Raw genomic sequence first — 27,675 nt, forward strand, 5'->3', positions numbered from 1 at the left:
TCAATAGAAAGAAAATTATAGCCAGTGACAGGGGACCAGGTGTGAGGTGTGTGCTGTGGTGCTGTGTGCAGTTTCAGTAGCAGAGGCACTCTGAAATCACAGAGACATAATGACAAGGAAAGTAAGTGGCAAAGGATTTGAAACTGCCTTTCATATTAACAAAGTCACTTTGAGTTTGTGTTATTAATAATTCTTCTATCTGAAAACGTCTCTCTCCATCTTATTTTTCTCACCATTTACAAAGTCAGACTAGTGACATGAGTTATGTCATATTTCGCTAAATCTGTCTTTCTCATGTGCCTTATGTGGTTGTGACGAGAGCTGTTTAAGCTTATCATCATTTACAAAGTCAGTGCAATAACTTTGTGTGTGTGGGTGCACACTCTGCTGTGCTGCCCTCACAAAGTCAATAACTGAGTTTATGTTAATTTGACTACTTTTCCTTCTAAATCTGTCTCCTCTCTGATCGAGTTATGACACAGATTCCAGTCGTCTTTAATCTTAATGAAGTGAAATAATTGTTTTCCATTAGTGTCTCCAGACGAATTAGAAGGCTGCATTTGCGACTGAACATCACAACTGAGCTGGTTTAATTATAATTGTAAATTATTTTAGTATTTTGAAAATTAAAACTAAGTTGGTTTAATTATAATTACTTTTTGGCTACATTTGGAAGATGAAATAAAATGTCTTGTTTTTCCTCGAGAAAAGGAGAGAGGGAGAGCGAGAGAAAGAGCAGAGAAAAAAGGAGAAATGCAACCATTGGTTTTTGGCCGTGGGCATCTCTTCCACTCAAGGGACTATGAAAACGGCAGGAGGGAATGTTTGTGTGTGTGTGTGTGTGTGTGTGTGTGTGTGTGTGTGTGTGTGTGTGTGTGTGTGTATGTCTGGTGCAAATGCATCTGCATGCGTGTTGCTCTTTGTAAGTCTATGTGTGTTTCTCTGTGTATTTATGACAGAGAGAAATGCTTTCAAGCCCTTCCAAAGTACAGTGGTACAAAGACAAGCATGTGAAATGTTTGGCTCTCGTTTAGATTCATATTAAAACTGCTTTCTCATTCAAACCATTGAAGTCCGTGTAGAATGGCGTCAAATCAAAGGCTGTTTTATTTATTTTTTTGTCAAAGTAATGTTTCAGTTCGCTGTCATTCAGATCCATCTAAATGTCTTCTTTTCAAATCAAGCACCGCTTTGCTCAGAGCCAATCTGTTTTAACGGATTTCAATTTAAAAAAATCTATCCTTTTGAAAGTACTGGCTCATTTGGGTGTAGGTGGCTGTGCATGTGTGTGTGTGTGTAATGTAATTAATCTGTTGAGAGCATTCATTAGCTAATCCCTCATTAGATTGTGTGCATACATGTGTTTTTGTGTGGGTGCATGAGTGTGTACGGACTTCTGACAACCAGCGATGATGCTACCTTTTAGCCCCTCGCTGTTTTCAGAGCGAAGGAGAGTGAGGGAGACAGAGAGAGGGAAAAGAGGGAGAGAGAGCGACATGCACCAAGGGTCACGATTCAGCTTTGCAGACACAACTTGTGAATAGATGGAGTGCCCTATAGGAGGGGTTTTCAAACTTCTTCATTTTCTGTACCCCCAAGCTGACGTTCAATAAGCTGCAGACACCCATTTGAAATGATCTTGCCCTATAAGGACACTGATAAAGAGATATTTTGTTTTTTGTTAAATATTGAATTCATTTAAACACAAGAAATCAGACGTCACTGATTGTACAATTAAATATATCATTTTAATCATAATAAACAGTTATCATTATAAACATAGCATTTCAAAATGCTAATTTGTTGGTGATTTTGTGGTGATTTTCCTGTAATTTTTAAAGTAACATTCCTGTTTTCTTCTAATTGTTCTAATTTGCTAATCGCCTTTTCCCCCATGTGTTTTGAAAGAAATAAAGCAAATTTGTGCAGGTTTCAAAGGGTTAGGCTACATTGCTCAGATGTCATACTTGAGCACTGACAAATCGAGGTGAAAGAAGAAAATGTTTAAATGGTCCTGCTTACATTTTTCTGCACTCTAACCATTTCCAATGAAGTAAATCACAGTGAAATTAAACTGTTCCTCATTTTACCGACGACCCCTTGGAGGACCCTCAAGGAGAAGCACTTTGAAAACCATAGTATTAAACCATGATGTCGTCTTGGTCAATGTTATGCTCTGGGTCAGGCTACAGATGCTGGACGATAATGATCACAAAGCAGCGATGGAATCACAAACGCATAGAAAAGCTGGGATTGGAAAGGCAGTAAAGTCCCATTAGAAATGAGTGGAGGTTGTGTGTCCAAAACAAACCCTGAATCCCTGCAAAAAAAAAAAAAAAAAAAAACTCATCCCTGATGAATGATGGTATTAGTCTACGTATCATCAATCTCTGCTCTGCTCTCTTTGGCTCTGGTCACAGCTGTCGGTACAAGGGGCCTTGAAACCTGCCACTGCCTCACACACACAGACACACACACACATACACATGGCTGGCTAATGACAGATTAAGTAATCAACGCTCTCAGCTGATTAATTACATTACATTACACACACACTCACGCACACACACAGACACGCAAAGGCACACTCTCTTACACACACAGATGTGAAAAGCCTTAGTACCAGCTGTGTAATCCAGTGGGCTAGTCGCTGTGGTGATAATGATACAGTAATGGAGACACTGACTGTGTGTGTGTTTGTGTGTGATCCTGTTTATGCATTCTGTGGTCCGGGATTTTCTCCACAAGCAAAACTAACCGGGAGAAGTGGTGGCTAGTGAGGAGTGTCTTTTAGACCTCATTGGGAAAGGATTATTTTTAGGGCTAACAAGTGGCTTTGGTGAAGGTTAGCGAAAGGTTAAGCACGCATTGGTGAAGGATCAGGATTGGGTCAGGGAGTGTGTGTATTAGCCAACTGCACATCCTCACAACTGTAGTAATCCAGATTTGCATGCAGTTACTAAGCTCTGTGTGTTTTTCTTTTGTTTGATTTCTTAAATTTGTTTTCACACACTCTGCTTTTTGTGTGTGTTGGATGCACTGGGTAGTTTAGCAAAGATTTTGTCTGTATAAATGAATGATAATCAGTAATAATAAAACTAAAAAATGAATAAAAAAAACTCAAAAAAAGAACTGTCTTCTTTTTAAAAAAAAATGTGTCTGAAAATTGTGAAAACACATCAGTAATCGAAAAAGGCGTAGCTTTGTGTGGATCTATAAACTGTAAACTGTATCCAAAAATACACTGCACCTGTCTTGCAAATGCGATGATTTCTCTGTGTGTGTGTGTGTGCTATCCAATCTAATTCTGTGTTATTATTCTCTGTTGCTTTTATTGGACCTAGCTCACATGGGGCGCGCTGAGAAGGGTGAGTTATGATTGGCCAGCTGAGAGCTGGGCCTCATCATCTGTCATCGTCATCCTCATAGTTTTAGTGACATCATCGTTAGCCCCTTGGCATTCCTCTTATGTTTGATGTGCTTTTTGTGTGTGTAGCCGTGCTTTTTAGTGATCCGACCTCATTTGTAGCATCCCGCCTTCACCCCGCTGTGTTTTTACTAACTGTCCCATTTTGACACTCACTTAAAAAAGATAGGTTTGGGGTTTGGGTTTTGAGGTCTGTTCCCATTATTCCAGTCACGGGTGTTGTTGAGCAGTAGAGGTTACAGTTTCGCCTTGATCCATCCAGTGTGTCGTACTGGAGGCGGAGCATGAGCTCTATAGCTACAGCTCAATTTAAGTCTATGGGGCCTAAACTCATCAGTCATCTTCCAGTGCAAAAATCCACTGTACTTAGCAGGTAAAGGTAATATGGTGTTACTGAAATTTCACTTGACAAAATTGAGCAGTAATTTTTAGTCACTGTTGCTAAATTCTCTTTTGTTAGCATAATTGGCACAGCGCTATACAAAACGTCCTCAAAAACAAGCTGGCAGGTCTAGCCAGGGCTTACCTGGAGGTGTACTCAACCGTGCCCATTATTTAGCAACAGTGACCTTAAACTATTGCTCAATTTTGTAAAGTGAACCCTCTGCAGCACTATATTATCTTTGCCTGCAAAGTGTAGTTGGTTTTTGCACTGAAAGATGATTGATGAGTTTAGACCCAGTACACCTGAATTGAGGCATGGTTGTGGAGCTCACACTGCTCCTCTGGTGCGGTGCACAGGATGGATCAAGGTGAAAATGTAACCTCAGTGGCTCAACGTCGCCCGTGACTGGAATAAAGGAAATAGAGTTCAAAAAACCCAAACCTATCCTTAGTGGCCTCTGTACTCAGGCAGCCAACCCATCTTGGCAAACTAATACAGCTTCTAACTGTTGATATTAAAGAGGTAAATGTCCTACAATCTAGAACTGTTTAGATCTATGTAGAAATACAGTGTTCGGTTGGCAAAACTGTACAGTTATACCCTGAGCGATTTGATGCTCTGTGGAACTATTTGATGCAAAGTAGAAATAATTTTGTTCCTACCTAGAACTTTGAGGTGGTGTCTATTTGTTAGGCGGTCCACGGAAATACGTGCTGCTAATGTGAAAATGTGGAAATGAAATGTGGAAATATTTGAAGTAGTTTCGGACTATTTGTTGCCGTCTGTCTTTCTGAAACTGTCTGCCTGTCAGTTGATGTATTTGCCATTTGTCTCCGTGTCTTCCTTCCCATCTTTGTCTGTCTCTGTCTGTGTGTGTGCAGTCAGACAGCTGTCTGGAAGTCTCCAGGTGCTGTTTGCTCAGTTGAGCTTGGTCTTTATTGAAGGAGCTCTGAGCAACTTTGTTCCTGCTACAACTGAATACACTTCTCTTCTCTTCTCTTCTCTTCTCTTCTCTTCTCTTCTCTTCTCTTCCCCCTCGTTTGCATTTGCCCTTCTTTTTTGTCTTTTATTGTCTTTTATTACACATCAGTCTGGCCACTATATTGTCCACCTCAGCCACCACACACACACATTCTCCCCCACTCTTTCTCACTCACACAAACACACACAGTAGATGGTTGTTAATGAGGGAGTTGTTTTTTGTTGTGAAAGTGGCGGATAAGTAAGATCTACTGCAGACACTTCGCACTGCGCAGAGAAAAAGGGACAGACAGAGAGATCATAGTGGAACTGGAGAATCTGGTATCCCACAAGGCTTTGCTGTGACAATGTCAGAGTACATTTTAAATTTATTTTTATTTTAAAAAATCAAAGTAAATAAAAATTCTCAGTTTTATTTTACACAAGGTCACAATCCAGCTGCTCTTTTAACTGATAGATGTTGCACTGATACGTTTTATATAGGATCTGCAATGCAGTAATTCAAAACGCTTCTTCTTTAACACAAAAATAATAGAGACCTAATGAAAGCCCAGCAGGGCAGAAACACTGTCAATTCCTATTAAGCCAGACGTGTTTTGGAAAATAGTGTTGGCAGGTTTTGTGTCTGCTCTCACATTAGATTTCACTCAGCTCAGTTCCTGAGACAGGATGTGTTTTTAACTGCTTTCATTGCTCTGATAGTCCCTACTTCTTAACCCTGAGGTTTAAAAATGCATTGGGCTTCGACCTCAAAATCTGTAAGCAAATCGTTGCTCCTAGCATCTGTAGCTAAATTAGTATTGCCTTTGCTGTGGACTTACTGTATGTTAAAATTGGAAAAACAAGTGTAATTAATTTCAGTTAGATATGTGTTTTTTATATTTATATTGTGCTGGTGACAGATTCCAGATAAATGTTTACATTAACTTCATTATATTGTCATAAGCACATTATTGTGAAGGGTTCTTCCTGGTTGCTTAAGGTGAAGAGATGAGATTGCATGCAGTTAGAGTTGGGGCAGAAAAATCATATCTGTGCTGTTCTTACTGGAACCGATAAGAGGACATGTCTGACGTACACACAATTTTTCATGGCGTAGACAACAAGCCAAACAACTGTAGTCAAAAATAAATGGGTGTCGAGGTGTCCCGGTTGGCTAAGGTGCATACCATGTAGCCCAAGGTTGTGTTCATGTCACGTGCTATTTACCCTAAGTACCAGTTTCCAACTTGAAAACAGTGTTCATGTCAGCATAAAACTTGTAATTACAACTATGAATCTTGTATTTTTCTGAAATCTCTGATATATCTGACTAAGAGGTAAAAAACACTGATGTATCTGGAAAATGGCTCTAAATGTAAAAGAAAGAAGACTTTTATCATGTATGCTTTTTAACCAGTTCTGACTGTCATAAAACTTGGCTTATTTTGTTAAGTATATGGTTTAATAGTGTTACTTTTTGATCTGAACTTGAAGGTCTGTAACGTTAACTTACTGTAGGCTACTTCCCCCTTCACTTATTTTACTGTCTAGCTGACATGAAGACTTACAAGTGGTACTGATGGGAATCTTTGCAACCTCTATTTTCTTTCCCATATGATGTGAAGGCAGCATAATGTCTTGGATTCATATCAGGCCTGGAACCTTTTCCACGTCATCCTCTCCCCCAATCTTTCCTGTATCTGTTTACTTTTGGCTGTCTTGGTTGAGCAAAATGGGGGAAAAAAATCTTTAAAAAAATGTGTGTAGAAAGGAAGATCAATCATCTCTGTTCATAAACATGGCTGAGCTCCTCACTTTTAAAGCTGCTTGCAAGAAAGCAGCAGCTAAAGATGGTGTTTAGTGACAGGTTGAGTTACACCTGTGTTCGTACTGTATCAGTTACTGGAAAGGGAGCCAAACCGCCCATAAACAGACACACTTTGCATTCCTTCAGGCAGTGGGGTTGTCTGTGTTGAGAGGATGTGACGGCCTCACTGTGTGTGTGTGTGTGTGTGTGTGTGTGTGTGTGTGGTGTGTGTGTGTGTGTGTGTATTCTTGCCTCTTCTATCTAAACCTTCAGGTACATTGGATCTGTTGACATGGCCAAAGGGCCTCTGTGTGTGTGCAAGTGTGTATGTGTGTGTGTGTGGCCATGGGCAGTAGTTGAAGTGGTTTCCATTAGTCCAGTTAAGAAGACATCTGTCATAAAGATACACACACATACACACACACAGGTAGCCATAGGCAATGTGTGCAGCATAGCATAGTAAGTCTCATTCCAGATCTCAGTGTGTAGTCTCATGATAAAATCCCACAGGACATTTTGCCACAGACAGTTTTCAGCCATGCAGCTACAGTATATATACAGATAACAAAATGTAAAGGACACTATTTTTCACTTCCTGTGTGTTCCTTTCTAATACAGATCCTCCTCTCCTCTCCCCCCTCTCCTCTCTCCTCTCCTCTCTAAGCTGATTCCAGGTCAAGAGAGGGAAAGAGCAGGAGAGAGCTTTTGAGATACATAAACCCTCCTCAGTGTTGTGTGTATGTGTGCATCAGGGCTTACAGACAGATGACCAGTCCATTAAGATAATCATCTCGTCTCCCGACCATGTATCTCACATCGCCGCGATGCTGCTCCTCTATCTGTCTGTCCGTGTGAACAGAGATTTAAATCTTGTCGCAGATATTCCCAAGCTATCTTTCCCTAAATGATATTACACAATTTTTTATCTGTCTGTCTATCTGTCTGCCATCGTAATCTTTCTTTTAGTCTGTCTGTCTGCCTGGCAGCCTGCCTGTCTGCCCTTCTTGTCTGCAGATGACTACATGACTATAGACACATGGTCAGCCCGACAGCACACACACATTACGCACATACACATACACACAGACACACACACACACACACCTACAGTCAGTCTCTCTAACAGACAAGCTGTGTGTGGGTGTTTGTATTTAAATGTTGAACATCTGTCTGTCTGTCTCCGGTCTGTTCATTACAGCCTTGATGTCTGCAGCACCTGCCATCATGAAGTCATACTGATACAACACACTTGAATACTTTGGAGGAAAAAAACACTTAAGCGCTTCTACATGTTATGAGGTCTTAATTTTTATGAATGAGCTTCATTGGTATAAATCAAATACTAACAAATGCGTACTTAAGTGCATGCTGTGGTATGCCAAAGCATTTCCCAGTAAGTTATAAAACATTGATAGAATTAATGCAGTATCTGTAAGTACTACTGTTTTTGCAATGCATAAAATACTCCATATTGTATGCAGTATTACATTAAATACATAAATAGATCATTAACAAATAGATGAGGAAGTTATATCTTCAACTATTAATGTTCAGCATGATAATTCAGTGTGATCCAGCCGTAATGGGTAAATGTAGTGGAAACTTTGAAGAGTTGAGCCCAAGAACACCCAAACTATATCAGATTAATGCATAAAACACTTTTGTATTCAGACAGGTAGTTTTGTCAGCCTTGAATGAGACATCAAAACTTACCTGGGTTCAGGAATTAAGCAAAGAGGTCGCCAAAGGTATGTAAACATCTGAGTTGATTACACTAAATTATAGGCCAATACAGCACCAACATCAGCATTAAAACATGAAGGTGCTAAGGCTGCCAGCTGGTATGAACCCCATACCTCAAAGTAGTCAGTTTACAAATGAAAAAGAAACTGTCACAGACTCAGATTTACTTCCATGTATTCACAATATCAGAGAGTGGGTTTTCAAAGGGGTCCATAGACATTAGGGTCAGGACAAGTCCTGAGTCCCCAGACACCTTCTTCCCCCAGGGCTTTTTTTGTAAGCGGTGTTGAACAAATGCCTGTGGCAGATGCTGCTCCTAGCTCTTGCTGTTCCAATAAGAGTATAGCAAATGTGTTTAAACGGTGGCGCTCTTGGTTAAAGTTGAAATGTTTTTAACTTCACACTGCGGCACACTTATTTTACTGTAAATGATAAGAAAAAGAAGCCAGTGCATTGTGGCAAACACACAGCTGTAGAGGACCGTGTAAACCTTTGCCAAGAAAAACACCAGAACTGGAGCTGTGCTGTTTGCATCAGACAGTTGCCTTCCAACTTTATTGTGAAGGTTTTGTGACTTCTGTTCTTATAATGCTGATACCAGCAGGAAAAATGCACGTGTATCGCAGAAACACACACAAACACAGATAGATGCAAACAAGTATTCACTCCCCCTCTGTGTTGATACTAAGCAGACTCCACTATGTCTGGTGGAGATGAAGGAAATCAGTCAGTTTAGTCAAACAAGTTCTCCTCTCTTCTCCTCTCCTTACTTCTTAACTCCTTCCCCCTCAAAAGCTCTTTTTAGACAGAGATCCTGCAATTCTGCTGTAATGAAGACCCATCTTTACAACAGTTTTATTTAGTTTCTGTTTCAGTGTGTGATTTTACTCAGCATTCAAACGTTCTGGAAGCAGAGGCGTGATGTGTTGTCTAAACAGTGCTTTCCGTCCCTGCTATATGACGGTTGATCTTGTCCTTTGCTCGGAGTGTAAGGAGCTTGTTGTCTTTGCGAGAGTAGCGTTAGCATCCTGGTAGCTGCAGGTTAGCTGCTAACTTCTGCTACTAGCTGCTTTTTAAATCCCCTTGTGGTGGGCTGCACACACAACACATCATCAAAGCAGCAAAATCCTGTACCCTCCATTAATTTGTATTTCCGAGTACAGCGAAGAAATTTTTAACATTTTGGAGGTCATTTTGGCTTGTTGGTTAAGGTGAGGGTCAGACACAACTTTGATATGGCTAACATTAGGAAAAGGCTGTGGGGAATGAATGTAAGTCAGTTAGAAATCCCGTCACTGAGCACGTTTACATGCACACCTTATTCCTGTATTAACCGGAATATTCGCAATATTCCGGTTGCGCACGTGTCATGTAAACATGCACCGAACCCGATTAAGGTCATATTCCGGTTGGAGAGAATTCCGAATAAGCCCCCTGGAATGCTATGGTTACCTGCAAGCGGGGAAAACGGTAGGGCGAACAGCAGCAAGAGCCAGGTGACTGCAGTCCACCTTCAGCTAATGAAAGACTAAAATATCACGGAGTATATCGATGGGAGAAAACATAGAAATAGCGACAGAAGAAGAAGATGAGGAAGAAGACTTCTTCGTCTGTTTTTCCGGCAGACCAGACGCCTAAACGCGTGCTGCTGCCCCCTGCAGGCTGAGTGTCGCATTACGTCAGAGAGTGGAATACGCTGAAACACGGGGGCATGCCAAGTAACATGTAAACGGAATATTCCAGTTGCCGCGGCGCAGTTACCTTAGCCGGAATATTGAGCCGAACCGGAATATGGTGTGCATGTAAACGTACTCACTGTACTAGGAAATGTAATCTCGTGTCCTGTCCTACCGGGACAGGGCACACACACTCTACAGACGTCAATCTGGCTCTGTTACTACTGTTGGTGCTGGCTTAACCCTCCTGTTATGTTAAAATGTTGTAACATCTTTTATGTTTTTGGTCAATTTGACTCCATCAGTTTAAACCTCCACAAAATTATTATAATTAAAATTGTTACCAAAGTTTATGTGTCAGGTACTTTATGTTCCTTTGTTAACAACCTAAATAGCCCCTTAAATAAAACATAACTCCCATCCTCACCCCCACTTATGCATCCAGTATTACTATTGCGCGACTATGGAAAAATATGCAAATCACCATAAAATCTCACTGATTGAGCTAAAATTGGAAAGAAATATAATTTTTGGTGTTTTAATGGCTTCATATTATTTCTAAGCACAGATTTTTGTTATTTATAACTGATGTATATAAAGTGTGTACGCATCAGTGTGTACCCCTCCCCACCCCCCAACAGTTTGGTGTTCATTTACATAGAACAGTGAGGCAGAATAATGACACAACATTCCCGCCTTGAACCGGTGGTGTAAAAGGGGGCTAAAGTCTCCCCTAACAGTTCACCTCCTTTTTTCCTCCCTCTCTCATTCCCCCTCACTCCCTCTCCTTGGAATTTATGGCCCACTAACCTAAACAAAGAAACACAACGTTTATCAAACCCTCCCCCTTCTCTTGCACCCCCCCATTGCCCCCCACCCCCACCCCCCTTCTGTTTTTCTTCTCCTCCACCTCTCTGGCTCCTTCCCACTTCCACTGCTGCCTTTTTCCCCCCTCTCTGCCCTGCTCCTCTCCTCCCCACTTCTCCACTTTCCTTGTTTCCCCTCCCAAAGACCCATAACAGAAACAAGACTGGGATTTCATGTTCACAAATCTAGACGCGAGCAGTCTAGACTTACAAGAATAAAATGTAGGGTGTCTCTTTCACGTGGGACCAGCAAATGTAAAGACTTTGTTACAAAGGGCAACACTGGAACGTCTTATTGTCAACAGTAACACACAAACACACAAAAGTAAAAGTCAATAAATGTGACTTTTAGAAAAAAAAAAGCTCTGACATTGTTTCATATGCTCTTTCCGATGAAAAAAGGTGAGAGTGCACAGATTTCAAAGTAGACTATTTGAAAAAAAACTGTGTGAAATGTGCATGAAACGTGTAAAGCCAGTTTTCCTTATGTTTGGATTTCTAATTGTGCAACTTCTATGTAGAGCCTACAAAAATGTTTCTCTTCAAGCAATGCAGTTTCAAATGCAAAAGTCAGAAAATTTGCATTACTAGCTTTGAAAAGTGCCCGAAAGCTGGCAGGTTACAGTAACAAGAGTTTAATTGTAATTTGCTTCCACCCTTGACGGTTGATGTCGGTTAAAAGCTGTAAAATGAAACATATACAGGTGACTTTGTATTTGTTTATTCTGATGGTTCAGTTATGACAAACAAATTCTTCTGTATAATGTCAGGCTGGTAGACAGTCTGTCTCTCTCCCTCTCCCTCTCCCTCTCTCTCTGGAATTCTTTTGTTAGTGTTTTCTCTCTGCTCTGTTTTCAGTTCAGCCAGATTTATTCTGACTCACACACACATGCATGTTCACGCACACACACACACACACACACACACACACACACACACACACACACACACACTCGCTACCCCTCTCTCTCTCAATGTAAGTCGTTGTAGAAGAAACTGTCTCATTGTATTAAGTGGCTAGATTAACTGTCGCTGTGTCTTCATTGGGCCAAAGGTAAATAAAGTGTGTGTATGTGTGTGTGTGTGTGTGTGTGTGTGTGTGTGTGTGTGTGTGTGTGAGCCAAGCGAGCTGTCTTTCTGGACTAACGGTGAACAGATACAGCACTACCTCCACATGACACAAACTGTCTCTTACACTCAACCTCACACACATACACACACATACACACACACACACACATGCACACATAAAGCCACCTTAACACACAACACAGCGTCATTCTGTCTTCTAGGGTTAGCCCCTTTTTAAAAGGTGAGCTATATGAAGTAAAGTACAGGTTTAAAAAAGTGCTGTGTGTGTGTGTGTGTGTGTGTGTGTGTGTGTGTGTGTGTGTGTGTGTGTGTGTTGGCTTCAGAATCAAAGGAAAACACGATAATGTTTCGTTGTATAAACTGATTCTACAGATGAAAACATCAGCTGCAAACTGTGGAATGCCTGTCGTTGGATTTGGAGCACTGATTTAGCTTGTGCTCTCTTGCTGAGAGCCGTTTCTTTTCTCATTATAGGAAACCAGCTATTCAGAGTCAAGTGACATGACAACGGATTTTATTTGTCGATGGCACCTGCTATTGTCATGCTTGCAATTCCTTATCTTGCTTTACTCTGTACACTGCAGAAATCCAGGAAATTTGGTATGTAGTTAATGGAAAAGTCATGGAAAAGTTTTGGAAATAATTGTCAAATACATGCAGAAACCCTGTATAAAAGTCTCATTCAAGTAGGAACAGCTGTGTGTTTGTTTGTGTATGAGAGAGAGAGAGAGAGAGAAAGAAAGAGAGAAACGTGTGCATGCTTTTGTCCTTTCTACAACACTGAAAGAGAAGCACAGTAAGAGAAGAGGTTGCGGTGAGGTCGCTGATATGAATGCTTGACTTGGCTGGGAAAATGTGGGTGGGTACAGTGAAGGAGTGACACTCTCTTCTACTTCAACGTCACCACTGAGGTGCCCTTGAGCAAATCAGTTAACCTCCAACTGCTCCAGTGGCGCTCTCAGTGGCCAACAGTCGAGAACTGTGGTTAGACTGGGGCAGCTCCCAGGTGGGAATGTGTGTGACCATGGGAATGTATCGCATGGTGTTGCTGGAAAACAGCATGTCTGCTCAGCACAACCGGTCCCTGGATAAATAAAGCTTGAAGTCAAGCCATGAACTCTCTGCCTCTCTTTCTGCCGTTTGCTCTCTCCATCAAACCCCCCTCAGCACACGCACACACACCCGCATACCTCTGACGGAGGGAGCAGGGGGGGCTCCACTGAACTCTCAAGGGAGTGTGTGTGTGTGAGACAGACAGAGAGAGAGAGAGAGAGAGAGAGAGAGAGAGAGAGAGAGAGAGAGAATCAGCCACATGTGGTTTGGGTTAGCCACAGTATTCCCTCTCACTGGCCCCAAACTAACCACGTATACCTCACCATGGTCAAGTGCATGTGTATGTCTGTCCTTGTGTTCAGTGTGTATGCCACTGTGTGTTGGATTGTAAATCTGCCTGTTTGTACTGTATGCGTGTCTGCGTTCAGTGTGCGTGCACTTGCATGTGTGTGTGCGTATGTGCGTGCATGTATGTGTGTTAGCCCGAGGCAGACAGAGTCAAGTAGTGTTTCCCAGAGAACAGTGAATCAAGGTTAGTGGTCCAAAGAGAGCAACAGAGATTGAAAGAGGTAGAGTCTTTCATAGAGGCACAAAAAATGAGAATGAGAGAGAGATAGAGAGTGTAAGGAAATGAGAGAGAGAAAGAGAGAGAGAGCGACAAAGAGAGAGAGACTGCTGGTTTTACCCAGTGCTGTGTATGAAATAGCGTTATTATGGTTATTTTATCATTATTGGTGATGATGTTGCATTGTTGGTGAGGTTAAAGGTTATTAGTGTGGCTTTTTTTTTAAAAAACAGGTTAATATGCCAGGGTTTACATGGCAAATAGTCTTCTATTGAAGAATCCTAGGGCATGTCTGTGTAATAGACTGTAGTATTTGTCCCGTTATGCTTGGCTCTCTCAAATAGACCCACAGTCTTATCTTAGCCCTTTGTCCTTGTATTTAATATGTCCGGCGTATTAATTTCCCTCTGGGGACTAATAAGGTCAACTAACTAACTAACTAGCTAACTAAGATAGCCTACATGTAGGATACAGCTACTGAATGCACAGTATTTGAAAACTATGAATCTTATTACAGTTTAAAGGATTTTAAAATCATTTTACAGTGAGATGGTGCAGCTTCATCAGAGTTTCCACCCTGCTAGCCAAACCAGCTCTGCTGTACTGCTGTTAGCACTGTTGTAGGAAATGTGGGATTTGGCTGAGTGTCCTTGTGTTTAAAGCCAAGGCTTCATTTTGATTCAAACAAAACAAATTTTAAAAGAGGCACACAATATGTAGGCTGTGCACACAACACATTTACCTCTGGAAATACTGAGAACATGAGTTTATCATATTGCATGGATTCACCTATAGAACCAGAGCAAAACCAGTAGCCTTATATTGTGTGCAGTCAAGCACCCTTGAGCTTAATGTATAATGTCCACCTACTTGAGAGCTCAACTCACATCCACAGATTTGCTGCATTTGAACATTGTGAACAATGGATGGGCTTCACAATAAATGCAGTTTTTATGCTTTGACTGATATGACGGGTGCACCCTGTCCTGGAAGTACCACCCATGAGTTTGCTTTTAAGGGGAATTTTCTAAATCACAGATTTCTTCGTTTCTTCGTTACTGCACTAGTAATTCAGCTTAGCATTACACCATATTGGAGCAGGGCTTAACAACAAACTAAAGTTATAGGTTAATGCATTTTGGCCCTATGATACACAATTTTATTGCTATTTCGAATCCATCTGTTAAAACATGACCACAACGAGCCCATGGTGAAAACAAAATAGAAAATTCTGTGATCGATAAAACCAGATTTCAGTTTTTTTTTAAATATAAAAAGGCGCAGTATATAAACTATAAAGAAAACAGTATTATAATTATGACTATTGATTTTATGCATCCGTATGGAAATGTTACATTATTTTGTTACCTTACTTTGGTGCAGTTTTGGCTGGCTGAGTACAGATGATGAGTTTATTGATAAATATTAAATCATGCAGTGTTGTATTTATAAAGATGAAGGGGAATATTTGACAAACAGTGAACTTGCATGCCCCCGCCTGCCACTGCCACCCTTTCTCTCTCTCCTGATTTCTCCCTTAATTATCATACTGTTCCTTTTCTCCATCTTTCACTTTTTCACACATACACACACACACACACACACACACACACACACACAGTCTCACAATGTTTGCATGCTAAACACGACTAAACCAGACGCTAACTGTGCGTGTCAGTGCTTCCGCAACTTAGGTAGGCTATAGGCGTGTATGGTCTAATGTTAACCTAGTTTAATGAAAAATATGTTTTTCATTAAACTATACTCTTTTTATACTATTTTTCTTGTTCTTGTGCCATATTTTTGTTTGTGGTGTCCGGTGGACTGAAGATGGTCTTCTATGGTGGATTCATCTTTTGTTGCACACAGTGCAAAAGACCATACTCCCATTTTCATGCCATTTGTGGCTGAGTTTTTAATCATTGGTCACAAAGCAACAACAACGCTGCAAAGTGCCGAGATACTGTTTTGCTCATTTACCGCAATAACTGTGGCAAATGTTTCAGTACTGTGGCCACTCTACTTTTTGCGATTGGTCCAGTTTTCCATGACAAAGAAATCAGGAATTCCTGTGAGGCCCCCGAAGCTCTTCTCACACTCTTGTCACAAATGTCCCATTTTATGTGTGTGGTCTGTTAGTTTGTGTGTGTTTAAAGATGTTTTTCTACTTGATAAACTCATCATGGGATGTTTGTGAATTGTTTAAGGATGTGTTGGTTTTAATTTTCAACCACATATACAAAGGAGTGTGGCTGACTTGAATTTATTTCAAGGCGAAGTGTGGCACTGGTAAAAAAAAAAAAAAAAGTGGCATGTGCTAATCAGCAAAAAATTATGATTATGATAAATATAATTTGATGGGGGAATCACAGCACGATGAATCGAAATTGCATCTACTGATGTCTGCTGAATCCCACCAGTAACAGTAACCAGGGGGCCATTGCCACCTGTCTGTCTTTGAACCTGTTAGCATTACAATGTTGATTTTTTTTTTTTTTTTTTTTAAGCACTTTTTACAGTCTGTTGAGGGATGAAAGACCAACTGCTTTAATATGGCATGGCTAACATCATGACAGTATTGTGCACATACATAGAGATTTTTAAATTTTATCGAAAAAATAGAAGTTTATTGTGTACCCTTGTAAGTGATGTTGCTTAGTTGCGCCACTCTACATTCTTCTGTAGAACAGAATAGAATAAGATAGAATAGGGCAGGAGACAGCGGACTATGTAACTTCTATTGAACAGAGTAGAGCAAAGCAACATTTAAGAGGGTGGAGTAGACAAGAATAGGACTGATAGACATTGATAGAACTGGAGAGAGAGTATTTTGCTCTTGAACTGTGATAAGAAGCTATTTAGTTGTAGGTCCTAACCTGAGCAAGACAGACTTGGACAATAAGCCTTTATAAAATGGAGGCGAACCGAAGGGGAGTAAATGGCACAGAATAGAAGTGGGCCAAGAAAGTGTGTGTGGGAGAGGGAGCATTTAGCTGTTTGAAGTGTGATAAGGAGCAGTGCAGGAACAGAGCAGACTGACACAACAAACATTTGCAGCTGCATTTTTTCATTCCTTACCTCCTCAATATCTGCTGATAACAACAGCAGAGGAACGGAGGGAGGGAGGGAAACTTATCCGGGTGGATATCACACAGGGTTTTTGAGTTTTCTTTGTCTTGTCTTGCACTGGTAGAAGAGTTTGAGTTTGCATCCTGTTTCTGGTTACTGTTCAGAAGTACTCACCCATACCAAAAGGGACCAGAATGCACTGCTTTGCTCTTCAGGATGGTTACACTTTGACCAGCAGCGAGAGGACAAATATAAACTGTTAACACAGAAACTGGGAGAGACTTGAGAGATGGACTTTGTTCCCAATTCTCATGTATGTGTGTGTGCGTCCATGCGTGTGTGTGTGTGTGTGTGTGTGTGTTTACCTTGCTTACTGTCTGGAATTCTCTGCAGAGATTGGTGGGTTTCTCCAATGAAAGCAGTTGGTCTGTTTGTCTTTCTGGGTCTGTTTCTGTTTCACATTCTTTAGCTTTTTGGCAGGAGCTGATTACTTGTAACCAGGGATATAGTGGGGAATAAACACACTTTACCTCAGTTTATCCACCTCTTTATCTGTGGAACAGAGTTTACTCACCTTGTAAGGCCAACATAAGCCTTCACAGTGTAAATCCATAGCAGTAAGTTGTATCGAACAGATGTGAGTTAAAAGAAGGGCTCTAAAGGGGGAAATCCATGAATACTTTCCTTACAGCATATACATTTTAGGGCTGCAACTAACAAATATTTTCACTGTCTGTAAAATGTTAAAATGTTAAGTTAATGATTAAATGTGCTTGATGTCAAACAGTTAATGTTAAAACAGCTCACAGTTTGCGAGGTAAATGGCATGTTGTGTATTTATGATTGATTGGCTGTGCTGTGTTTTATATATCACCTCATCAGTTTTATGCCTGATGAAGGTGTCTGACTGAAATGTGCAAGCTATAGCAGTGTGTGGGATCACTTCCTTGTTACATTTGATGTATTTTGTTTCCTAAGCGTGTGCATAAAGATGACTCAGTTAGATGTATTATTAAGCAGTAATTGACAATCGTTAATTAATTGCATTTCTGAAGCTAGAACCAGCAGATGTTATACATTTTTAATTGATAAATGACTAGTTATAATTAACTGATTTTCATTCCATTAATCAACTAACTGTTTAAGCTCTAATATATTTGTATTTTTATAATTTCTTTGCCTTATGGTGACCAACAAACTAGAGGTCATAGCCACTTTATCATTTTTATTGAACACCACATCACAGGATGCCATTAATTATCGTACTCTGCACAGCTGAAACCTGTTTGGCTGACTTTATGTTAATCTAAGTTAGTAACACACATACCAGTAGAGAAATAGACTTAAGTAGAACTGTCAAAAACCAGCTTAGCAAGTGATCTGATCCTGCGTTCAGTGCACTGGCTTCTCCACCGAGTTTTTGACAGACAGCATCAGGGCAATTTTGCTTCTCTGGAAAAACGCTTCTCCAATCTGCCCCAGTGCGTTTCTAACAGCATCAAAACAACTTGCAGAGACACACTCTGCCTTTAGATGTGTAATCCATTGTTGTGAAAAAGAAGCACAGGAATTAATAATCCCCCTAATACACACACACACACACACACAGACTCCTTTTCTCCTTCTGTATGTCCCCTCTCCTTCCTCTTCTCCTCTCTTCTCTCTATTTCTCTATATTCTGTCGCTCATTACACCGATCACTCAGCTTTCTCTGACACACACTAGTGACACCTCATTACTGACCACACACACACACACACACCCACACACACACACACTGTATAGTCGGTGAATTCACATCACTGCTTAATGTGGTGTGGATGGATGTGAAGGCTCACTAGTCTTTGTGCGTGTGTATGAGAGAGAGAGAGAGAGAGAGGAAGAGAGACCTTGGCCAAAAACATGAGTTTAATGTTGTTTAGCTAACTGGCCCCTGTATGAGTGGTGCCTCTTTTTCTTCGCCTTTTTTTTGCTGTGATGAGAGGTAGATAGCGACAGACAGAAAATTGTCAGCCATCTTTAAAAGCAATCTCATGAAAACGAATCAACTGTACGGAACAAAATGTCCACCCTGCCAGCTATTCTGATGATGAACCATTATGCATGCAAAAATCTCTCTTATTTTTCATACAAGTGTCAGAAACTGAGCACAAAATGTCTGACGCCAAAGAAAAGGAAAGCAGTGGATCTGTTTATGAATTAAGTGTCCACTTTAATTTAAGTTTTCAGTAATGTGAGTGTGTGGGACTTAGGGCTGGTGAGTTGTGACTAACACATTATGTACGCTGATGCATCCTGGCAGACATAGTTTGTAATAGCTTGGAAGTGTGTGTGCATATGTGTGTGTGTGTGTGTGTGTGTGTGTTAGATAAAGTGGGAGGCAGTGTGTGTGCTTGTGTGTGACAGGTAGTTAATTATATGAATGTGTTAGTCTGTGTGTGTGTGTGTGTGTGTGTGTGTGTGTGTGTTTGCCGCGTGCGTGCATGCACACACTGACCACAGGGCTGACAGGCAGTTCTTAATTAGTTGCCACGGCTACCAGTGATGCGTCCTGACAGTAACTGTGGCGATGACAGAATCTCCCGCCTTGGAGCAGAGAAGCATGCTGGGAAAGATGCAGGGTCCGTACAGTCATCATGCTGTGTGTGTGTGTGTGTGTGTGTGCGTGTGTTTGTCTAAAAGATCAGATTGAAGAAAATGAAATAGTTTGTCAATCAGTTATTTGCCTGCTAGTCAGTTAGTTAGGAGGCGATTGGCTGAGAAACACAAACAAACACACACACACACACACACACACAGGAAATTGCCTGGTGATTTCCAATCTGTAGGTGTGAAGATGGAATGACTTCGATCGTCACTTCGTCCCTCTTCTCTTTCTCTTCTGTAACCCTCACCGCCCTTCCCTTCCCCCTTTTCATTCATCTTCTCCTGAGAGGCAACAGGAGGCTGGAGAAAGAGAGAGAGCGAGAGCGAGAGAGACATGAAATGTGCAGACAGCATGTCACAACAATAAATCCACAGAGATACGGCCAATTGTGGAAAAACTAATTTAACCAGAGTTTCTGCTTTTCTGCTAGTTTAACCAGAAATTATGAAATATACTGAAACTGGTTAATAACAGTTGATAAAACAGAGATTTTAAAGAAGACATTTTACTACTCGCCCAAACTAAGTAGAATGAAAGCATTCATTATGCATTCAGCGATTTGAATTGGCCTAAATGACAAGTGAGAGAAAAACAGAAGAGGAGAGACGATTGCTCCACTCTGACACGGAGACCACCTTCATATGATTCTCTGTGTGTGTGTGTGCGTGCGTGCGTGCGTGTGTGTGTGTGTGTGTGCATGTTGGTTGGCCAGTAGAGAACAAAGAGATGAATCTTAATTGGCCATCATTTAACCTTTCACCTCAGCACACACATACACATACACAAATCGCTAGTTTACTGGATGAGGAATGGAGTGGCAAGTGGAGTGTTGAGGATATTAAGTGGAGTATGTGTGTGAGTGTGTGTGTGTGTGTGTGTGTGTGTGTGTGTGTGAGAGAGAGAGAGAGAGAGAGGCACGTCTTTGCCTGTGTGTGTGTGTTTGTGTTTGTGTGAGTTGAGAAGGAGAGGTTGATGGGGGTCAGTAGACACAATTTGCCTCTGAGAGGATCCACTCTTAACAAAAATGGTTCTAGTAGCGCCAGAAAGGGTTTCTTGCGTCCCGACCAAGAGCCATTAATGGTGCAGCGCTGATTCTGTTTAGAAAGTTTTTTCATATAACTTCAACGCGAGCATTGTGTGATAAGGAACGCAAACAAGTACGAGAAACTTTTCTTCTGTCTCGTTAACCTGAATTATTTAAAATGTGTCTGAAATGAGATTCTGTGCTGAATGCTTGAAAACCGATTACCAATAGTAATTAGTCACCAAATATCTGTTGCATGGATCGATACTGTCATGAGCCAAGAACAACCATTTATATTTTGTTAAGTTCAACAGAACTGGACAGACCTGATTGTTTTCTGTGGATATATCTGAGGATACCGTTTAAGTCAAGCTTGCATGTAATAGAACTGCTGAATTAAAGAGACATGATGCTAGTGTGGGTGGAATGTGTGTGTGTGGGTGTGTGTGTGTATGTCTGTACGTGTGTGTGTGTGTCCATCTGGTATGACCCCCTGTTCAACTCCTCCAGCACTAATGCACATATGGACTACAAACACACACTAACCAGCACACACACATTTACCAACACACACACACACGTACACAGTCCCATATGAGGGAACAGCTGACAGAAAATGCCCCCCTCTCCACCACTCCCCCCACCCCGACCCCACCTCCTTGATCTTTCTCCTCCTCCCCCAAAGCCTCAGGACTCATCCAGGTGTCCACTTTCCTGCTCTTATCCTTTTTATTTTCCTCCTTCTCCCCTCTTTTTTAATTTCATGGTATCTTTGCTTCTATATAAATTTAAGGCTTTAAAAAGAGGACACTGGTTAAATCATGGACATTGGAGCACTCATCTTGTTCAGGGTGTGATATTTAGTTGAGGCACAGATGGGAGATAATACAAACAGAATGAGGCAAATGTTGTGAATTGTATTTTACCAAAAGATGTGAATGGGAGAGCAGTGGTGTCCGTTTTGTTTTCATGTGTTCTGTTGGTTTCAAAGTTAAATTTGATCCATGTTGACTTTTAGATTAATACATGGCAAGGCTAATATACATTATTTCATCTATTTGGCATTGTATCCCTAAACAATTAATATCCTGTGGTTGTTTTTCTTTTGATATTAATGTTAAAGTATGAGAATTTGTCTAGTTTTGATAGACTTTTGTTCTTCTGTCCATTTTTTTTTTTTTTTTTACATTTTCTTCCAGGTAGCTTTTAAAAGATCTTAAAAAGTCTTAAATTTAGCTTTCAGGAACCTGCAGATACTCTACTTTAAGCACTGTTTTTATTCTCTTATATCCAGCCATTGTGTTCTGTCCTTATCTGCTCTCCACCTTGATTGCCCACTGCTGTAGCTGTATTGAGGACCATTGAATGAACTAACTGGTAGTCTAAGCCCATTTATAGCTCATGGCACGTAGCTCCCAGCTAAATTGGTGTATATATATACTTTAAGTGTGCGTATAGGAGTGATGGAATAAGGAAATGAGGGAAAAAAGGAAGTGGAAAAGAACTGAAGGAAGAAAAGAAGGAAGAGAAAAGTTAAGAAAGACAAAGAAAGAATGAAAAAAAAATAAAAAATAAAATAAAGAAACACTGGAGTTTTGTGCAGGAGTGCAGTTTCAGCTTCTATAAAGCCAGGAGCTCTGAATACCGCTTATTAAGCAGGGGCTATGTGTGTGTGTGTGTTTGTGTGTGTGTGTGTGTGTGTGTGACAGGGTGATATATTGAAACACACCTCTGTGGAGCAGCTGCAATGATGAGACAGAGAGTAGGGAGTAAGAGGTGTAGTCTACCTCAGACACACACACGCGCGCGCGCACACACACACACACACACACACACACATGCATGCATGCACAGACACACCAAGCTGAGCCAGGTTCTTTATTGCATTACTGAGGCCAGCTCGTGCCGTATCAGAGGGAGAAGGAACGGGAGAATGGAGAGAGAGAGATGAATTTGTTGTGACTGCTCTGCTGGACTCAGCTTTTTAACACAGCACTTCTTTTCTCTGTTCTTCTCGTTCCCCCCTTCCATTCTCTTCTGCTCCATTTTACTTTTCTTTTGCTCTTCTCTCCTAATCTCTTCTCTTCTCTTCCCCTCAGAGTGAGTGCCATATTCAGCAGTGCATACTTATTATTTCACACAGATAACAAGAGTGATAGAGGGAACTAGAGGACAGACAGCCAAAGTAAAGGGAGCAAGTTAGAAATCGAGAGAGGGAGAGCGAGAAGTGGGGGTGGGGCGGGGGAGGAGGGGAGGAGAGGAGCACACACAGAGAGGGAGAACGAGAGAGAAATGGTAAGGGACAGCCAGATAGAAAAAAAGAGAGATTGAATAGATGAATCTGATTTATCTATAATGAAATCAGCTTTAGTCTGTATGAAGGAATGTGCTCTATTCAGCCTTTCTGCCGTTATAGACAGACTTAGCAATTTAATATTCTAAAGATCAGTGGGCGTCGATAGTCGGCGGCATCCGGGTATTTAGGAGGTGCAGCTCCCTGGCTAGCCATACATTCACTGCCAGTGCAAAGTTACCAGTTCCTACCACTTTACAGTGTGCTGGCAGCAGAGAGGGCCAATTACTTAAATGTCAGCATAACAAAAATACACAGTAGATAACAAATGATGTTAACGTGTGCTGTTTTATTTATTTTTTTCCTGTTTGGTCCCTCCTTCCCCTCTATTTCTGAACTGGAAGAGTTATGTTATGTTATGTTATGTTATGTTATGTTATGTTAAGTGTTGTTTTGTTTTGTTTTGTTTTGACCTGAAACGTAACTCTTAAATTGACAGAAAATTAATCTTTTTAATCGATGAGTAAAAATACCAGATATTTGCTTTAGAGCTTTCCAAATGCTGAGAATTACTTGCTTGCCTTAGTTTCATATTATTACAGTATGCAAACAAACAAATTTTGCACACCTGAGACTTCTTTATTCCCACACACGGTAACAAAAATAGACAAAATGTGGAAAAGACATAAAATATACAACGTTTTACATAAATAAGACTGAACGAATAATTTCTTCTTGTCTTACTTCTTAGCCAAGTGGTCACAGCTTCACTTGAACTCTGTCCTCCACACCTCTGTTAGGAAGAGCATGTTCTCCCTCGCTGGGAAAAAGAAAAAAAATTGGGAGAACAAGTGGAAAAATAATGTTACAGAGCACTGATTAGGTTTGGTATAAGGCCTACAGTCGTTCTCACTTTTTAAAGTAGGTAAAGTACATCGTTAATACCCTGATATTGATTGACTTTTGTGATGTAATGATCATTTAATCATCACAAAAGCATCACAAAGAGTTTTAATTATTATTATTCATTGTATTTGGCAGTTGTCCAAAGAGGGGCCCCAGTTCTTTTAATGTCATTTACAGTGAATTGATCATGAAAATAATTTAAAATAATTTTAATGATTCTAAAGTTTACCTGAAGAACTTAAATCAAGACTTACGTGGAGTTAGATTGATAAATATGACCAACCCTCGCCTCTCCACTTCGCTACTTGCTTAAGAAGATATTGAAAACCTCTGCTCAGCTCACTGTTCACAATGATTGTTGGTGTGTGTGTGTGTGTGTGTGTGTGTGTGTGTGTGTGTGTGTGTGTGTGTGTGTGTGTATGTGTGTGTGTGTCTTTACCGGGTTAGTGCTCAAAGGAGATGGGTACATTTCATTGTCTGTTTGTTCATGCATCCATACATGGATACTATGGCAAAAGGCTTTCTGTGTGTGTGTGTGTGTGTGTGTGTGTGTGTGTGTGTGTGTATGTGTGGGCATGCTCTCTGTCTCTCTCTACGTTTCATGTCAGTCCAGGCATGAAGAAATCTGCTCCACACACACAAACACACGCTGCCCCAGGCAATCATACACACACACACACACACACACACACACACACACTTTGCCTATAGCTACATATTCAGTCCAAGGAAGCTGTTTTTTACTCTTCAAGTTGTTTGTTTGAGTGGATTTTACACAACGCCCTTGGCATAAAATCACACACATACACACACAGACACACGCATACACACACACACACACACACACACACACACACACACTTACATATAAATACATAGGGATAAGAGGAAACACACATTTTTTTTAGGTCTGATTGTAAGGACTTCCACTCCTCTGGGCATTCCATTTACACTAAAAAGGCACACACACACACACACACACACACACACTCACACACACATAGACACACACATTTCCTGGCCTGGTCCTATCTGTTCCTATTGAAGCAGCAGACACTGTAAGAGGTAGAGTCCAAAACCAACAGCCAGATCAGCTCAGCTCACCTGCCAAACACTGTGAAATCCAGTTGTGTGTGTGTGTGTGTGTGTGTGTTGTGTGTGTGTGTGTTTTTGCTTGTATTGTATCTGTTCTCATGGTATACCATTTTGCAGCAGCTGATGGAAACCAAAAGACAAGAGCTACAATGATCTGACGTGCACTGATTAGACAGCTTCTTACTATAAAATTTTTGAAGATTATGTCCATCTCAAGATGTTTTTTTTTTTTTTTTTCCTCAGTAAATTATTAGTATATGGGCCAAACTTTGTGATGGCAGTGATTTGTTGATTCTGGGGAGAAAAAAAATCACAATATTCTTTCCCAATAGAAGTGACTGATAGTACTGGTGAAGTTTGAAAGATATATTTTTTGTCTTATAAATACTTGTACATACTACATGACTATGTTTGTGGTTTTCTCTCTGTCTTTCTGTCTTTCTTTCTTGCTTTCTTTCTTCCTTTCATCTCATCTGTATCTGTCCCTCCTCTCCCTCTGTGTCACTATCACTTGTCTCCTCTCTCATCCCTCTCTCCCTTCTCCCTTCTCCCTTCCCCCTTGCCTGCAGGACAGAGGCATGGAGTGGAGGACAGTTAAAGGAGATGATCCCTTGCTCTCTCTCTCTCTCTCTCTCTCTCTCTCTCTCTCTCTCTCTCAGCAGCACAAAGCCCCTTGTCCACTTTGATTACTTACATTAAAGTGAGCAAGAAAGGGACTGCACTCTGGACTCGCCTGTGTGTGTGCTTCGGAGAGAGAGAGAGAGAGAGAGAGAGAGAGAGAGAGAGAGAGAGAGAGAGTGTGCGCGTGTGTGTGTGTGTGTGTGTGTGTGTGTGTGTGTGTGTGTGTGTGTGTGTTCTGCCCAGACACAAGTCAACAACCAAACAGAAGAGTGATTGTCGGGTCATTGTATAACAGCGAATGGTTTCCTTGTCTGACAAATCAGAGAGGAACCAGCATTTTCTGCCTGGCCCTCCTGAACGACGGCATGAAGATGGTTGGAGCAGGAGGAGGAGGAAGGGGAAGGGGATGGAGATGATGTGGAGGTGGAGGAGAGTAGGGAGGGCAGATGGAAGTATGGACATGGATGGATAGCTACATAGATGGCATAAAAGAGAACATGGCCAGTTAGTACTTGTTTTCCATTATCAAGGTCCCAAACTGTTCACAGAACAAACACAAACACCGATAATTACTTGGCTCACGGTGCGCCGTATGTGCCACTATGTATGTGTGTGTGTGTGTGTGTGTGTGTGTGTGTGTGTGAGTCATAGAGTGAGAGAGCTTATGTGCTTGATGGAGAGAGAAAGAGTGTATTGTGTGTGTGTGTTTAACAACGAGACCGCCTATGTGTGTGACAGAGAGAGACAATGTAGAGAACACAATTCTATAGGAAGGTTTTGCAGAATACACACACACACACACACACACACACACACACACACACACTCACACACACACACACACAGATGGGCAGGCATACATATCTACTTTTCTACTTTTTCCAGCTAGAAAGATAGTTTCTAGTATTTATTTTTTAGGATTTTGAATATTTAGAGTTGTCAGAAACTTGCTCTCTAACACATTTAATTCCAAAGGGTGAAACAAAATGCTTTCATATGACTGATTAAAGGCATGTTAAGATTCATTGCATTGTTTTGCATTGTTAGTGAGGAACTGATAATGTGTACTGAGTGTGTTTGTGTGGTTCGAAATGATCAGCACTATGAATATTGATTCATCACTAATTTGAGTAAGGGTAGGAAACAGGCTACATTTTGTGTACCAACCGTAGTCTGGAAAATTGCTCCTTTTTTCATTCTCTCACTTGGTAACCTTGTGAGGATTGGCGTTCAGCAATTCATGGAGCTGGCGCCAAAGGCGGCACCAGTCAAATACTGAGAAAATTAAAATGCATTGGAACTGGATACAGGCTACCGCTACCTCGCACTGTCTCAAAAATCACTTTTCTTGTAGCCCTTTGATTTGATGTGACTTGGTGTCCCCAGCTCAAATCTATGACCTTTTTTTTTTTTTTTTTGGTGGCCATTTTATTTTCCTCTCAAAGGGGATTGTCTTCGCTACCATTTTAGTAGCACAATCTTAAAATTGTAACAAGAGCACATGTATGCCTTGATGCTGGAGTTTTTCAACACATCATGTTCAGACCCATCATCTACCATGCTGCAAACGTCCACCATGCTGAAGTGTCCTTGAGCAACACAGTCATCCCCCACCAGCTGCAGGGATGCTGCACTGTAGCTGACCCTGACCTGTGACTTTCTTTGAAGGGAGTAAACCAAAGGAATTTCCCCACAGTGATCAGCAATATGCCACATTAACTTGTTGCAGCCAAATTTCTTGCTTGTTCTCCCTAAATGTTTCAGTGAGCAGAATATGGAGGACAAAATGTCCCTGTAGAGTCATGTTCTTAGGCTAAATGCATACATAACATTTAACATTTGGTACAAGAATGTAAAAAAACAAATAAACCTTTCACTGGCTACCTTTTTTACTTAAATTTTAGTTATTAGCTCAGAGAGAAATTGAACAGTGAAGCCCACACTGGTTGCTGCTAACAACCAGGAAATACAAAAAACGAGACTTGGATCGTAGTTGATAATCTATTCACATATAAAAATGTTTTTTCCAGTGGTCTTGTTGTGGGGCTCTGGTACAAAAGGGTTGAAAAATTAGTCAGCATGCCCTCAAGTAACTAGTGGGTCCTCGCCATGAGAGGATATTATCTGCAATGGAAAATCCAATACAAAATCCAGCAAAGTAACTGGTACCAAGAGAGTGCAGGAGCTGCAAACGTGCCCTTCCCTTGGACCTTTGGCTTCCATGCTTTTTATGCTTCTCATAACAGCTGCCTGACTGGAGACTCCAGCAGTTTTAGTGGCTCTATAGGAAAATGTAGGTTCTCATACCCCCAAAAAAGAATCAGCCAGCAGTCTTATTCCTCTTAGTTCAGCCGATCCTAGATGAAGGCACTATGGTGTTGTCTGTGCTGTTAGAAAATTTTAAGGCAGTAAATGACCTCGTGTCATTTTGGCCGTGCATGTT

The 27,675-nt window shown here is 41.0% G+C and overlaps 1 protein-coding gene across 3 annotated transcripts in view; it reads left to right on the forward strand.

Annotated features, from left to right (window-relative positions):
- The window catches only part of ptprk (protein tyrosine phosphatase receptor type K), a 126,828-nt gene that overhangs the window by 3,198 nt on the left and 95,955 nt on the right, over positions 1-27,675 (forward strand). For all 3 annotated transcript variants that reach the window (XM_030046839.1, XM_030046840.1, XM_030046841.1), the window contains exon 2: positions 3,345-3,368. In XM_030046839.1, coding sequence (XP_029902699.1) covers positions 3,345-3,368 — 24 coding nt within the window. The remainder of the gene's footprint in view (positions 1-3,344; positions 3,369-27,675) is intronic.

This window comes from Myripristis murdjan, chromosome 24, assembly GCF_902150065.1.
Source record: "Myripristis murdjan chromosome 24, fMyrMur1.1, whole genome shotgun sequence".
NCBI lineage: Eukaryota > Metazoa > Chordata > Actinopteri > Holocentriformes > Holocentridae > Myripristis > Myripristis murdjan.